At 41.9% G+C, this 17,438-nt stretch overlaps 1 protein-coding gene across 6 annotated transcripts in view; it reads left to right on the forward strand.

The window, feature by feature from the left end:
• Positions 1-17,438, forward strand: part of LOC121573461 (spermatid perinuclear RNA-binding protein) — a 252,881-nt gene that overhangs the window by 185,725 nt on the left and 49,718 nt on the right. Inside the window, exon 18 of one of the 6 annotated variants that reach the window (XM_041885477.2) lies at positions 4,662-6,560. The exons of the other annotated variants lie outside the window; for them this stretch is intronic. Coding sequence (XP_041741411.1) covers positions 4,662-4,756 — 95 coding nt within the window. The 3' untranslated portion in view covers positions 4,757-6,560. Of the gene's footprint in view, positions 1-4,661; positions 6,561-17,438 lie in introns of those variants that run through there. 6 annotated transcript variants of the gene reach the window in all.

A 17,438-nucleotide genomic window follows, 5' to 3' on the forward strand; every position in this document is an offset into this window, starting at 1 on the left:
CAGACCCACTGCTGTCATTTCATTACATTTCAATTCAGTTAATTCAGTGAGAATTCCGATTTGAATTTCAGTTTAAGTCCTGAATTGACTGAATTAAATGGAATTGACCTTGGTCATGGATATCTTGATATCTTGGAATCATCACCTGTCCTGTTCTGTCCTCTGTCATAACCCTGAGTCTGACCCCTCAAAACCCTCATAACCCTGAGTCTGACCCCTCAAAACCCTCATAACCCTGAGTCTGACCCCTCATAACCCTCACAACCCTGAGTCTGACCCCTCATAACCCTCACAACCCTGAGTCTGACCCCTCAAAACCCTCACAACCCTGAGTCTGACCCCTCAAAACCCTCATAACCCTGAGTCTGACCCCTCAAAACCCTCACAACCCTGAGTCTGACCCCTCAAAACCCTCATAACCCTGAGTCTGACCCCTCATAACCCTCACAACCCTGAGTTTGACCCCTCATAACGCTCATAACCCTGAGTCTGACCCCTCATAACCCTCACAACCCTGAGTCTGACCCCTCATAACCCTCACAACCCCTACGCCACTCACACACTGCACATTGGGTTCCCGACCCCATCCCGTGACCACCATTCACAGTTCACACAGCAATCTGATATGGCTGCTTAGTTGGCTGGTTCCCCTGAGTCCTGTTGAATACACCTACAGCACAGCACAGCACTGGGCACATGGAAATATGGAAACACAGCTATACACTGGAGAATCGAAAGCAGCAACAAGGGACCCTATCCAACCAATGGAGACTTGCTACCTAATTGTCCTGGGCCCGGTTTCCCAATATCGATGTAATTTAGGCTTACGAGTATTTAACGATGCATCATTCCTAGAACGGACGAAGATGTAACATGCGTTTCCCAAAACACCACGCAGAGAGAACGGTCACTAGATGCGTCGTTGGAGCATGTGTCGATACTGGTTGAAAGAAAGGGAGTGCTGCTCTCAGATCAGCTTTCTCCATTAAAACCTTTCCTAAACATAATTATTTCACAATACTGACAACGGATCAGTTCCGAGAGAGATTTTACCACCTACAGCTGCAAATATTGAGGCAGCTTATTCCAATGCTTACCCAAAAATCACTAAATCACCGATTTGGCATATCATTGTGCACATGTTACAGACAGTAGACTACAAGTAGCAAAATAGAAAACTGATTGAACATGAAATGTATTTCAATATGATTTAAATAGGTCTATAGCATATTGTTTATATTTTAATGCTGTCATCTGGTTTTTCATTTGAACCATCTTTCTATACGTAACTTTTTTTTTTTCAATTGTAAAGACATTGGCAACATTGTATTTGTAGTCAACTTTGGTCACGGAGAGACGGATAAACCATGTGATTCTATGTTTAGCGACAATCTTCTGTGTATAAAATGATGCAACGTTAATAACTATGTTTTTGGGAAACGGCTCTGAGATTTAACGACGCTCCTACGAAGGTTCTAACGATGAACTTTAGCCTTAAGATGCTTCTGGGAAACCGGGACCTGGTTAATTTCTGTGGTTGTTTTACTTTTTTTATTAGTTTTATTGGTGAGTGCATCAGTGTGACTCAGCTGTCCAGTCATTCCTCTCCCCGGGGCCAGCACAAAGAACAAGCTACCGGAGTTCAGTCACAACTCTGACATGATAACTTTAGCTTCCTGCTCTCTCTCTATCTGGCCTGATGGCTCACTGCACAACAAGATACGAACAGTGAGGTCCAAATTGGAATTCAGTGAGCATCCATCTATATTTTTACCCTAAAATAGATTTTCTGTTAAACCCTAAAAGTGATCTTATATTGACTCCTAAAATATATCTAATATGGAGATATTTGGGTCAATCCGAGATATTGTGTGTCCGTGCTGGCCCGTGGCTGAGAGGATGTGGTCCTCATCCCCCTGGAATACGGTCCGTTTAGGACTGCCATTTCCATGGTTATTGCTATGAGGCATAGCCATAGACCAGAGGTCCCAGTGTCCTCTCCAATGGTTGGTTGAAACCAACCTCAGTGACAGCCAGGGGAAGCCCATTCTGTGTCTGATCCCAACCCCCCTACCTACCCCTCTTCCATAGTCTCCCCCTATCCCCCTCTCTTCCATGGGCTCCCCATCTCCCCCTCTCTCCCATGGGCTCTCCCTCTCTCCCTCTCCCCCTCTCTCCCATGGGCTCTCCCTCTCTCCCATGGGCTCCCCCTCTCTCCCTCTCCCCCTCTCTCACATGGGCTCCCCCTCCCCCATGGGCTCTCCCTCTCTCCCATGGGCTCCCCCTCTCTCCCTCTCCCCCTCTCTCACATGGGCTCCCCCTCCCCCATGGGCTCTCCCTCTCTCCATGGGCTCCCCCCTCTCCCTCTCCCCCCTCTCTCCCATGGGCTCTCCCATGGGCTCTCCCTCCCTCCCTCTCTCCCATGGGCTCCCCCTCTCTCCCTCTCCCCCTCTCTCCCATGGGCTCTCCCTCTCTCCCATGGGCTCTCCCTCTCTCCCATGGGCTCCCCCTCTCTCCCTCTCCTCCTCTCTCCCATGGGCTCCCCCTCTCTCCCATGGGCTCCCCCTCTCTCCCTCTCCCCCTCTCTCCCATGGGCTCCCCCTCTCTCGTCCCGATGGCAGTCATCCTACTATACTCTCTCCAAAATCACAACATTGGATTTGATTTGTCAGAGTTATGTGCAGTTGAAGTCGGAAGTTTACATACACCTTAGCCAACTACATTTAAACTCAGTTTTTCACAATTCCTGACATTTAATCCTAGTAAAAATGTCCTGTTTTAGGTCAGTTAGGATCACCACTTTATTTTAAGAATGTGGAATGTCAGAATAATAGTAGAGAATTATTTATTTCAACTTTTATTTCTTTCACTACATTCCCCGTGGGTCAGAAGTTTACATACACTCAATTAGTATTTGGTAGCAATGCCTTTAAATTGTTTAACTTGGGTCAAACGTTTCTGGTAGCCTTCCACAAGCTTCCCACAATAAGTTGGGTGAATTTTGGCCCATTCCTCCTGACAGAGCTGGTGTAACTGAGTCAGGTTTGTAGGCCTCCTTGCTCGCACACGCCTTTTCAGTTCTGCCCACAAATTTTCTATAGGATTGAGGTCAGGGCTTTGTGATGGCCATTCCAATACCTTTACTTTGTTGTCCTTAAGCCATTTTGCCACAACTTTGGAAGTATGCTTTGGGTCATTGTCCATTTGGAAGACCCATTTGCGACCAAGCTTTAACTTCCTGATGTCTTGAGATGTTGATTCAATATATCCACATCATTTTCTTTCCTCATGATGCCATCTATTTTGTGAAGTGCACCAGTCCCTCCTGCAGCAAAGCACCCCCACAACATGATGCTGCCACCCCCGTGCTTCACGGTTGGGATGGTGTTCTTCGGCTTGCAAGTAACCCCCTTTTTCCTCCAAACATAACGATGGTCATTATGGCCAAACAGTTATATTTTTGTTTCATCAGACCAGAGGATATTTCTCCAAAAAGTAAGATATTTGTCCCCATGTGCAGTTGGAAACCGTAGTCTGGCTTTTTTTATGGCAGTTTTGGAGCAGTGGCTTCTTCCTTGCTGAGCGGCCTTTCAGGTTATGTCGATATAGGACTCGTTTTACTGTGGATATAGATACTTTTGTACCTGTTTCCTCCAGCATCTTCACAAGGTCCTTTGCTGTTGTTCTGGGATTGATTTGCACTTTTCACAAAGTACGTTCATCTCTAGGAGACAGAACGTGTCTCCTTCCTGAGCGGTATGACGGCTGCGTGGTCCCATGGTGTTTATACTTGCGTACTATTGTTTGTACAGATGAACGTGTTACCTTCAGGCGTTTGGAAATTGCTCCCAAGGATGAACGAGACTTGTGGAAGTCTACAAAAATTTTCTGAGCCACTGAGTTTGAAGGTAGGCCTTGAAATACATCCACAGGTACACCTCCAATTGACTCAAATGATGTCAATTAGCCTATCAGAAGCTTCTAAAGCCATGACATCATTTTCTGGAATTTTCCAAGCTGTTTAAAGGCACAGTCAACTTAGTGTATGTAAACTTCTGACCCACTGGAATTGTGATACAGTGAATTATAAGCGAAATAATCTGTCTGTAAACAATTGTTGGAAAAATTACTTGTGTCACGCACAAAGTAGATGTCCTAACCGACTTGCCAAAACTATAGTTTGTTAACAAGAAATGTGTGGAGTGGTTGAAAAACGAGTTTTAATGACTCCAACCAAAGTGTATTTAAATTTCTGACTTCAACTGTACTAATCACATTCTTAAAAAAAAAAAAAAACTTTAAAGTTGCTACATGTCTTATCACGTCTTATAACATGTCTTATCACGTGTTATCACATATCTTAACACATATGTCTGCTTTAATATTTTAAATGAATGAGCTCCAAAGTTGGTATGTTTTTTAATGTCCAATAGTTTTCAGTTGTAATTTTAGTTGGATTGATTTTGTTGGAAAGTGGTAACCGTTGCAACTTAAGTTGTTGATGTCTTTATTAACCTGACCCACCCCAGTGCAATGAAAACCCCACGTACAGTACAGCCAGACAGAGCAGAGATAACGACCTATGGAGAGAGTAAGTCATGCTGCCTCCTACAGGGCCACCACAGTAATTACACTATCTCTCTCTGCTCTTCTCACTGTAGGTGGTCTTTTCATTGACAATCCCTTTTACCAGCCTCGGACCATCGCACCATTTATTATTCACTTGGGTCCTCAAGATCTCTTCTCTGACTTCTAGAACCATGAGGTTGTGTGGCTTCTAAACTGTCTGACTACAGTACTGCTCCAGGCTTGACTTTTGACCCAGCAGGCTGTCTGTCTGTCTCCCACCATAATGTACAGAGCCAGCGAGCGGTCAAACTGAACTCCTCTCACTCTGTTCTGTCTCCTCACGACCCAAATCAAAGGAAACCTAAAAAAGCAATATTTGATTTGACTTTTTTTAATCTCAGCTGCATCAAAACTAAAGGCTGAGGACCTTGATCTTTGGGTCTCTTTCTTATATAGCAATACGACACCTGAACTTTTTTGGCTTCAAGCTTACTTGAGATGATGATGTGAATGTTCAATTGAGTCTTATCCAAGCACAGCATTGCAATATGTCACTTCAATTGTATATTCACTGTGTGTGTATGTGTGGCTATACCATGGAATATATGCATATATATGTATGGTATAAGTTTCTATAAATATATATTACATGTGTTGATACTATTTATGATGTACAAATGTAAATTTATGATATACTTATTGTTGGTATAAATTATTTTAGAAAGTTAAATGTAATCACAATCCCACAATATAGATTTCTTCTTCTTCCAGTTTTATATACACTGAGCAATTTACTTTACTCTAGTAGTAGGACATGCAATATGAAACCTGTTTCTTAATTAACCTGTGCTTATAGAATAGCTAAGTGATTTTTCCTTCCTTCCGTTCACCTCGATGTCTTCTCGTCTGAGCCTTTCGCTAGCACGGCCTAGTCAGAGGCGCCTGCTCACTCGCTCAACCTTGCCACCCTACCCCCCCCTCTACCACACATACGTACTGCACATACACACATGCGCACACACTTCCTGTGTGACATCACAAACACACAACCTCCTGTTGACTGCCTGTCAGAAAGCACACTTTTCTCAGTGGAACATTTCTCACTGCACCACTGTCTCTCTGCTCACAGGGTATCCTGTACTGGACTGTACGCTTTGTCCTTTTAATACGCTGGGTGTGTTGGGCAGCTAGAGTAACTGAACACAGAAACCCCCTTCTAGACGGGACCAACCATGGTCCTCTGTCTCTCTGGCCTACAGCAGAACGTGGGACCAAAAGCACAGTTCACAGTTTGTCAGCTTGTAAAGGTGGTGGGTGGCCCAGTTACTTTACCCTCCCCCCACCCCCCCATGCTACTCAGACAAACCAACACACAGGGCTTATTGCTGTCAACACCTTGTCACAATGGAACAGTCCAACCACTCATTGATTAATGGCTACATCAAATTAAATGGATACTCCGACATTATGTACATTATATCTCTACTGTAGAAAGACTGTCAGGACCCAGTCATTTCATAACCCCCAGCTTTGCATTACCCTCTCTAGTATATCTATTTATATACTATATGGTATACTACACTTCAGGGATATAGGGTGAAACCATAGTAAACTGTAGTTGATATGAGTTTGTGTGGGGTTAAGTTAGTGTATGGTGGTGATGATGGTGAACTGCAGTGCCCAGCAAGATTACCAACTCAGCATCAAGGCCATATTACCTGGTCTTGAATAAGTGGGCAACCTATATCAGGATTAATCACAACATTCGTCCTATATCCAAATTAATCACAAAGTACAGGATCAGATAAGGTATATTATTGTTTTTTATCTTATTTATATAAAAGCTGCTAACATAATGTTCAATCATCCCCAAATCAACATTTCACTAGTACATTCTGTAATATCAAATTTTTTCCCATAAAGTTGCACTATGCAGAAATCACACTGGCATTTCCTGGTTGCTAAAAGTCTAATAGTTCGCCTAATTTCAGTTTATGTGACAAAATAAGATAGTATAGTGTAGAGAATTATTGTACAGTCTAAACCGCTGTGAAATATATTTTCCATAACCAAAAATATGGTTGTTTCAGCTGTTTGAAGCTGGTGTACAAAACCGAAGTAAAATACGCAAAAATGAAACTTAAGAACGGGAAGCATAGAAATAGCACACATAGAACAGATCTACCGCTTCTTATACTTGTTTTCAAGTAGAATGATAGATCTATAACTCATATTTCTATGTGGATTTGGTGGGGTCGACCAAAAAGTGACATATTAACACTTTAAAGTAAATGCACTAGGCTGATACAAATCTATCCATAACTAAATGATCTGACATCTGGCTACTGCCTACACAATACACATCCCAAAGGGAATGCACATTATTGAAGCATAGCTTTATAGCGTTGGTTGGTGGGTCGTATCTTCACAAACATATGGTATGTAGCTTCTGATGTTTGGTCCTCGTCACTCTTCTGTCAACACGACAGCCTTTAACAAACAAGACTTCAGTCAGAAGGAAATGGATGAACTATTACAGATTATAAACTGGGTGGTTCGAGCCCTGAATGCTGATTGGCTGACAGCCGTGATATATCAGACCGTATACCACGGGTATGACAAAACAGTTATATTTACTGCTCTAATTACGTTGGTAACCAGTTTATAATAGCAATAAGGCACCTTGGGAGTTTGTGGTATATGGCCAATATACCACACCCCCTTGTGCCTTATTGCTTAAATGTAACCTTACATCAAAAGCTTTGATTATTCTTATTGATTTTCATTGCAGTTTGATATTTAGAAAGCCCGTTAAGTCTGAATGACATCATGGGTAAGTTGTTGTTGAGAGTTATACACATATATACACATCACAGTTATACGCATCAAGTAAAAGATCAAACTGAACTAAACTATATCCACATTTAAATGTTCAGACATTTGGTAGTTTGGTAATAATCGGTAGTTGTCAAACACACAAGCCCCTTTCTAATCCTAAGTGTTTGTGTACCAGTAATTGAAATCCATCAGTCTATTTGCTGGAAACTAATCACACCTATTTATTCAATGATAGCCAGTCACTATTATTAATTAAATTATAGCCAATCATTCTTATTGATTATGCTCCTGGTACCAGTGTCTCATTGAGAATGTGTATAACCCATGCAGATTAATACTCCAACCAAAGCCTCACATAAAAACTGCAGGGATAGTCCATCCGAGAACCAATGGGATATTCCAAATCATGTTATTGGATGAGAGGGTTTAGACCCTAGCCTGGGTACCAGCCTGTTTAGCTCACATTTCACTCCTTGTTTTCCATGTCATTGCTAAACAAGTGGCAATGACACAGAGTAAAAGGAGTGGATGTTAGCTAAACAGACTGGGACCCAGGCTATTTAGTCCCATGACTGCCTGAACATCATATGGTACAGCACTTGTGGTGGTTGTGCATCCAGGCTGGGCTGGTCTGACTTGGACAGGCTCCTCTGTTCCATTGCTCACAGCAACCAGCCAGTGGCAGAGCTGAGAGTCCTAATTAAAGGAATAGTTGTATGTGTTTTTACCTCAATCTTTATTGTTTCTGACCTCTAGAAGGTCATAGAATTCAAAATCAGGCTTTACGGTAGGAAAGCCATTGGGGGTAAAAAAAAAAAAAAAAAAAAAACTTTAACACAACATTCTGTTCTCTCTCTGAGGGCTGTGTGTTGTTGAGACATGCTCTGGCCAGATGGCCCTCATAAATATTAGGCTACTGGATGTCATCCTTAACTGAGTGTTGGTTGGCTTTAAATTTCCTCCTCTGATTGTCCTGGTCTTTTGACCCATGCCTCTGCTCCCTAAGGGGGCCCAGAATACAAAGCAATGTTTCTCAGTAGCATAGACTGGGTTCGAAAACTATTTTACATCATTTCAAATACTTAAACTGGGCTTGCTTGAGCTTGCCTGGTGCAATGGAACCAGTAGAATAGTCGCAAAAGTGCAAACTCAGCCCATCTGGCACTCCAGACAGGATACAGCGAATGTTAAAAGTATTTACAAAGATTTCAAATAGTATTTGTAGTGTATTGTAGCCTGTAGTGTAGTGGAGCGAGCAGAGCAGGGCGCCTCAGTTACTGCTTCTCAATGGGTAGATTGTACTACTGCACACACAGCTCTATATATTATGAGATCTACGTGATGAGAAGACCAGGAAGAATATATAATGGCTTGACCAAAAGTATGTGGACACCTGCTCGTCGAACATCTCATTCCAAAATCATGGGTATTAATATGGAGTTGGTCCCCCCCCTTTGCTGCTATAACAGCCTGAATGCTGATTGGCTGAAAGCCGTGGTATATCAGACCGTATACCACCATGACAAAAAAATCCCTTTTACTGTTCTAATTACGTTGGTAACCTGTTTATAATAGCAATAAGGCACCTCAGGGTTTGTGGTATATGGCCAATATACCACGGCTAAGGGCTGTGTCCAGGCATTCCCCGTTGGGTTGAGCATAAGAACAGCCCTTAAACGGGGTATAATGACCACATACCACAACCCCCGAGGTGCCTTATAGTTTAAATATAACCTTGTCCCTCCTAATGTCCCCTGAACTGTTCCTATGATAGGTCCTCCTGCCTGACATGGGATACAACAAGCACAAAACCACATTAGCAATATTCTACCACCTCCTACTCAGGGCCCACCGGGCACACACACACGCACGCGCACACATGCACAGACACTGTAGCCAGAATTATTCCAGCCCACCACACAATCACCCACCCTCATCATCGTCCTCGTCACGCACAGCCACAGTACTACAACACAGTGTAACTCTTCTCCTATGTGTCTCTACTACTCCAGCTCAACGATTGAATTTAGGGTAAGCCACAAGCTGTTACTGAAGATATACTACAGGAATGGAGCCATTTGTTAAAGAGGAATGACTTCCACCCCCCATAAACATGTACCTTGGTGCTTTACAATGGGCTGTAGCTGTGTACATAGTTCTTGTAAGCGGTTTACTTTGGTTTTTTATATGTGGAAATCTTCTTACGGCTATCATGATTCACTGAGAGAGAGACTAGGACAATGTAGAATGCTGGGAATTCAATTTGTGATCCAGCCTGCAGCAGTTCTGAAATATGAGTCAGATCTGGTTTTGGCCTAAGAAGCTTCGCAAAATGAATTGCTGAACTGAATGTTTTCTTCATGTCCGTCCATACTCTAAGTAGCTGCAGCACATAGTTCAGGGTTAAGTCTCTCACTGTATGAGAGATATAGTCTGTCACAAGTGGAAAACCGATCACATGTGATATTACAAGCTCTCCATTATCTTAAGACCATCAATGTTCCAATATCCTGACTGTCAAAACGCTTTGGTTTGGAATGTACACTGTTGTTGTAGAGTAGAATGTATAGCCATAGCAAAGTTACAGTAATTGCATTTTTGTAAAGATATAAACAGAATATATATGATGAACATGTATATATACATCTATACATCTTTTTGAAACTACTTGTGTGAGTTATTTGGGCACTTCCTGGTTTGTGTTTACATTTTTAGTTTTTCTCTTATTTATTGACAATGTTTTTTGACCGTGGCATCTTCTGAGCGATGGACTCGTCCCTCCATCTTCCTGTAAATAGAATCCTCCATTTTAGTTTTATTATTCAGACTGAGAAGAAACTAGAATTACATTCGTGCCAATAAAATCAAGTAAAGGTTTAGGATTTTATTGCCACAAAAGTAACTCCATAGAAATCAGCCCAACTTGTCGGAGTTGTGCGTCTCGCACTTTTTATTATGATCATGTGGCATAAAATAATAAACTATTTAAATTTGAACTATAAAGTTATAATCAACAAGGTAATCCAATGTGAAGTGGTGATTGTGCACAAACCTCCGTGAGCGAGCTGTGCTTAAATATAGAAGCCATTCATTCGAAATGACGGCAGTAGATGTTTGCTAGCTGTGGTATTAAATTATTAGTAGCAAAGTCACCATGGTGATGTGTTTGTCACTGTATTTGCCATAATTTATGCTTGAAAAAAATGAAAATAGCTGAATCTTATTTAAAGTGTCAAACTTTTTTTCTATTACCATGAAATAAATGCAGACTATAAACAATGTTTTGTTGTGTGGTGTATTATTTTAAAATCCTTGTCTGTTTTCCTTCAGAAGCAGAGATTGAATGTTTTCCAGCTAGTTTGATGGAAGTCATGATAGTGGGGACCGAAGAGTATATTATAAGAGAGTGTAAAAGGCTGGGTATAAACGGCTGTATATAAAAGGTTGTACAGTGGGGAAAAAAAGTATTTAGTCAGCCACCAATTGTGCAAGTTCTCCCACTTAAAAAGATGAGAGAGGCCTGTAATTTTCATCATAGGTACACGTCAACTATGACAGACAAATTGAGGAAAAAAAATCCAGAAAATCACATTGTAGGATTTTTAATGAATTTATTTGCTAATTATGGTGGAAAATAAGTATTTGGTCACCTACAAACAAGCAAGATTTCTGGCTCTCACAGACCTTTTAACAACTTCTTTAAGAGTCTCCTCTGTCCTCCACTCGTTACCTGTATTAATGGCACCTGTTTGAACTTGTTATCAGTATAAAAGACACCTGTCCACAACCTCAAACAGTCACACTCCAAACTCCACTATGGCCAAGACCAAAGAGCTGTCAAAGGACACCAGAAACAAAATTGTAGACCTGCACCAGGCTGGGAAGACTGAATCTGCAATAGGTAAGCAGCTTGGTTTGAAGAAATCAACTGTGGGAGCAATTATTAGGAAATGGAAGACATACAAGACCACTGATAATCTCCCTCGATCTGGGGCTCCACGCAAGATCTCACCCCGTGGGGTCAAAATGATCACAAGAACGGTGAGCAAAAATCCCAGAACCACACGGGGAGACCTAGTGAATGACCTGCAGAGAGCTGGGACCAAAGTAACACACTACGCCGCCAGGGACTCAAATCCTGCAGTGCCAGACGTGTCCCCCTGCTTAAGCCAGTACATGTCCAGGCCTGTCTGAAGTTTGCTAGAGTGCATTTGGATGATCCAGAAGAGGATTGGGAGAATGTCATATGGTCAGATGAAACCAAAATATAACTTTTTGGTAAAAACTAAACTCGTCGTGTTTGGAGGACAAAGAATGCTGAGTTGCATCCAAAGAACACCATACCTACTGTGAAGCATGGGGGTGGAAACATCATGCTTTGGGGCTGTTTTTCTGCAAAGGGACCAGGACGACTGATCCGTGTAAAGGAAAGAATGAATGGGGCCATGTATCGTGAGATTTTGAGTGAAAACCCCAGCAAGGGCATTGAAGATGAAACGTGGCTGGGTCTTTCAGCATGACAATGATCCCAAACAGTGGGATTGTAAGTGGCTTCGTAAGAAGCATTTCAAAGTCCTGGAGTGGCCTAGCCAGTCTCCAGATCTCAACCCCATAGAAAATCTTTGGAGGGAGTTGAAAGTCCGTGTTGCCCAGCGACATCCCCAAAACATCACTGCTCTAGAGGAGATCTGCATGGAGGAATGGGCCAAAATACCAGCAACAGTGTGTGAAAACCTTGTGAAGACTTACAGAAAACGTTTGACCTGTGTCATTGCCAACAAAGGGTATATAACAAAGTATTGAGAAACTTTTGTTATTGACCAAATACTTATTTTCCACCATAAAAAAATCTCATTTTGTCTGTCATAGTTGACGTGTAACTATGATGAAAATTACAGGCCTCTCTCATCTTTTTAAGTGGGAGAACTTGCACAATTGGTGGCTGACTAAATACTTTTTTCCCCCACTGTATATAAGGCTGAGTATAAAAGACTGTATATAAAAGGTTGTATATAAGGCTGAGTATAAAAGGCTGTATATAAAAGGTTGTATATAAGGCTAAGTATAAAAGGCTGTATATAAAAGGCTGTATATGAGGTGGAGTATATACATTGCATTCGGAAAGTATTCAGAACTCTTGACTTTGTCCACATTTTGTTACGTTACAGCCTTATTCTACAATTGATTAAATTACTTCTTTTTTTTCAATCTACACACAGTACCCCATAATGACAAAGCGAAAACAGATTTTTAGAAATGTTTGCAAATGTATTAAAATTTAAAAAACAGACCCTTTGCTATGAGACTCTAAATTGAGCTCAGGTGCATCCCGTTTCCATTGATCATCCTTGAGATGTTTCTACAACTTGATTGGAGTCCACCTGTGGTCAATTACATTGATTGGACATGCTTTGGAAAGGCACACACCTGTCCCACAGTTGACAGTGCATGTCAGAGAAAAAACCAACCCATGAGGTCGAAGGAATTGTCCGTAGAGCTCATAGACAGGATTGTGTTGAGGCACAGATCTGGAGAAGGGTACCAAAACATTTCTGCAGCATTGAAGGTCCCTAAGAACACAGTGGCCTCCATCATTCTTAAATGGAAGAAGTTTGGAACCACCAAGACTCTTCCTAGAGCTGGCTGCCCGGCCAAACTGAGCAATCGGGGGAGAAGGGCCTTGGTCAGGGAGGTGACCAAGAACCCAATGGTCACTCTGACAGAGCTCCAGAGTTCCTCGGTGGAAATGGGAGAACCTTCCAGAAGGACAACCTTCTCTACAGCACTCCACAAATCAGGCCTTTATGGTAGAGTGGCCAGACGGAAGCCACTCCTCAGTAAAAGGCGCATGACAGCCCGCTTGGAGTTTTCCAAAAGGCACCTAAAGGACTCTCAGACCATGAGAAACAAGATTCTCTGGTCTGATGAAACCAAGATTGAACTCTTTGGCCTGAATGCGAAGCATCACGTCTGGAGGAAACCTGGCACCATTCCTAAGGTGAAGCATGGTGGTGGCATCATAATGCTGTGGGGATGTTATTCAGCGGCAGGGACTGGGAGACTAATCAGGTTTGAGGAAAAGATTAACGGAGCAAAGTACAGAGAGACCCTTGATGAAAACCTGCTCAGGACCTCAGACTGGGGCGAAGGTTCACCTTCCAACAGGACAAATGACCCTAAGCACACAGTCAAGACAACGCAGGAGTGGCTTCGGGACTCTGAATGGACTTGGTATTTTACCAAATAGGGCTATCTTCTGTATACCCCCCCACCTTGTCACAACACAACTGATTGGCTCAAATGCATTAAGAAGGAAATAAATTCCACAAATGAACTTTTAATAAGGCACACCTGTTAATATAAATGCATTCCAGGTGACTACCTCATGGAGCTGGTTGGGAGAATGCCAAGAGTGTGCAAAGCTGTCAAGGCAAAGGGTTGCTATTTGAAGAATCTCAAATATAAAATATATTTTGACTTTTTTTCACTATGTCTTCACTATTATTCTACAATGTAGAAAGTTTTTAAAATAAAGAAAAACCCTTGAATGAGTAGGTGTTCTAAAACCTTTGACCGGTAGTGTATATAAAAGGCTGTATATAAGGCTGAGTGTAAAAGGATGTATACAAAAGTCTGAGTATTAAAGGCTGTATATAACAGTCTGTATAAAAGTATGTATATAAGGCTGAGAATAAAAGGCTGTATATAAGGCTGAGTATAAAAGGATGTATACAAAAGTCTGAGTATTAAAGGCTGTATATAACAGTCTGTATATAAGGCTGAGTATAAAAGGCTGTATTTAAGGCTGAGTATAAAAGGCTGTATATACAGTGCCTTGCAAAAGTATTCATCCCCCTTGGCATTTTTCCTATTTTGTTGCATTACAACCTGTAATTTAAATGGATTTTTATTTGGATTTCATGTAATGGACATACACAAAATAGTCCAAATTGGTCTAGTGAAATTTAAAAAATAACTTGTTTAAAAAAAAATTATAACGGAAAAGTGGTGCGTGCATATGCATTCACCCCCTTTGCTATGAAGCCCCTAAATAAGATCTGGTCCAACCAATTACCTTTAGAAGTCACATAATTAGTTAAAGAAAGTCCACCTGTGTGCAATCTAAGTGTCAGAGGATCTCAGTATATATACCTGTTCTGAAAGGCCCCAGAGTCTGCAACACCACTAAGCGAGGGGCACCACCAAGCAAGCGGCACCATGAAGACCAAGGAGCTCACCGAACAGGTCTGGGACAAAGTTGTGGAGAAGTACAGATCAGGGTTGGGTTATAAAAAAATATCAGAAACTATTAACATCCCACGGAGCACCATTAAATACATTATTAAAAAATGGAATATGGCACCACAACAAACCTGCCAAGAGAGGGCCTCCCACCAAAACTCACAGACCAGGCAAGGAGGGCATTAATCAGAGAGGCAACAAAGAGACCAAAGATAAGCCTAAAGGAGCTCCAAAGCGGAGATTGGAGTATCTGTCCATAGGACCACTTTAAGCCATACACTCCACAGAGCTGGGCTTTAAGGAAGAGTGGCCAGAAAAAAGCCATTGCTTAAAGAAGAAAATAAGCAAACATGTGGGAGAATCCCAAACATATGGAAGAAGGTACTCTGGTCAGATGAGACTAAAATTGAGCTCTTTGGCCATCAAGGAAAACGCTATGTCTGGTGCAAACCCAACACCTCTCATCACCCCGAGAACACCATCCCCACAGTGTAGCATGGTGGTGGCAGCATCATGCTTTGGGATGTTTTACATCGGCAGGGACTGGGAAACTGGTCAGAATTGAAGGAATGATGGATGGCGCTTAATACGGTTCACCTTCCAGCAGGACAATGACCCTAAGCATACTGCTAAAGCAACACTTGAGTGGTTTAAGGGGAAACATTTCAATGTCTTGGAATGGCCTAGTCAAAGCCCAGACCTCAATCCAATTGAGAATCTGTGGTATGACTTAAAGATTGCTGTACACCAGCGGAACCCATCCAACTTGAAGGAGCTGGAGCAGTTTTGCCTTGAAGAATGGGCAAAAATCCCAGTGGCTAGATGTGCCAAGCTTATAGAGACATACCCCAAGAGACCTGCAGCTGTAATTGCTGCAAAAGGTGGCTCTACAAAGTATTGACTTTGGGGGGGGTGAATAGTTATGCACTCTAAAGTTTTCTGTATTTTTTGTCTTATTTCTTGTTTGTTTCACAAAAAAATATATTTTGCATCTTCAAAGTGGTAGGCATGTTGTGTAAATCAAATGATACAAACCCCCCCAAAAATCCATTTTAATTCCAGGTTGTAAGGCAACAAAATAGGAAAAATGCCAAGGGGGGTGAATACTTTCGCAAGCCACTGTAAGGCTGTATATAAGGCTGTATATAAGGCTGTATATAAGGAGTATAAAAGAGTAGAATAATAAAGTAGGGTTAGCTAGTATTTTTTCTCGGTAGAGATTGAAGATCTTACATCTAATACTGAACAAAAATATTAACGCAACATGTAAAGTGTTGGTCCCATGTTTCATGAGCTGAAATAAAAAATATCCCAGACATTTTTAATACGCACAAAAATCTTATTTCTCTAAAATTTTGTGCACACGTTTGTTTACCTCCCTGTTAATGAGCATTTCTCCTTTGCCAAGATAATCCATCCACCTGACAGGTGTGGCATATCAAGAAGCTGATTAAACAGCGTGATCATTACACAGGTACACCTTGTGCTGGGGACAATAAAATGCCACTCTAAAATGTGCAGTTTTGTCACACAACACAATTCCACAGATGTCTTAAGTTTTGAGGGAGCGTGCAATTGGTATGCTGACTGCAGGAATGTCCACCAGAGCTGTTGCCAGAGAATTGTTCATTTCTCTACCATAAGTTGCCTCCAATGTCATTTTAAAATAATTTGGCAGTATGTCCAACCGGCCTCACAACCGCAGACCACGTGTAACCACGCCAGCCCAGGACCTCCACATCCGGGTTCTTCACCTGCGGGATCATCTGAGACCAGCCACCTGGACAGCTGATGAAACGGAGGAGTATTTCTGTCTAATAAAGCACTTTTGTGGGGAAAAACGTATTCTGATTGGCTGGGCCTGGCTCCCCAGTGGGTGGGCCTCTGCGCCCCTGCCCAGTCATGTGAAATCCTTAGATTAGGGCCTAAGTTAATTATTTCAATTGACTGATTTCCTTATGGGAACTGTAACTCAGTAAAATCTTTGCGTTTATATTTTTTGTTCAGTATAGTTCGATGCAAGTCACGATGATAGTGTCCAAGGAAAAGGCTGAAGAGTATACCAGGGGTTGTAGGTCTTTTTTCTCAGAAGTAAAGATTGAATCTTGTTTTACAGTTAGTTTGATGATAATTGGGATGGACGAGGAGGCTAAAGAATCTATTAGGCCTGGAGTAGTTGAGAAAAACAGTTTAAATCTTAAGTCATACCATGGCTATGATAGTGGGGACCGATTTAAAGGCTGATTAATAAACTAGGGGGTAGTTGAGTAAAACAGCTGTCAATCATGTTCAGAGCAGCATAGCTGCTGCGTGAGTCAACGTATTAGATGACATCTCTAATGACATCTCCTATATTAAACGTTAGGGGGGGCTGTAAACAATCATCTTGAGTCATTACATACACCCTCCAACACACGCATGCAAGCGCACTCACACACACACACACAGAGAGAGAGACATGGCTAGAACCTCTGAGATGACAGTTAGTATGCGCTTAAATTAAAATGAACTCTGAGGATCACTCGTTCTGTGTTTACCTTTTCTCTTCTCACTGTATCACATCTCCAATAAAGCTCCTGTCAGTTTTTGAGCACTGTGTTACAAATCAGGCGGTTACTTAACAAGATATTAGCTGTATAAATAACTGCCACATATTCCTGATATTAGCCCCTGTGTGTGAGGCCCTGTTTGTTCATCAGAACCGGGTTCAAATACTATTTAAAATCTTTCAAATACTTTTCAGATTTGCTTGACATGCCAGATGGGCGGGGATGGCTCTTTTGCGACTT

Source organism: Coregonus clupeaformis, chromosome 9, assembly GCF_020615455.1.
Source record: "Coregonus clupeaformis isolate EN_2021a chromosome 9, ASM2061545v1, whole genome shotgun sequence".
Lineage (NCBI taxonomy): Eukaryota > Metazoa > Chordata > Actinopteri > Salmoniformes > Salmonidae > Coregonus > Coregonus clupeaformis.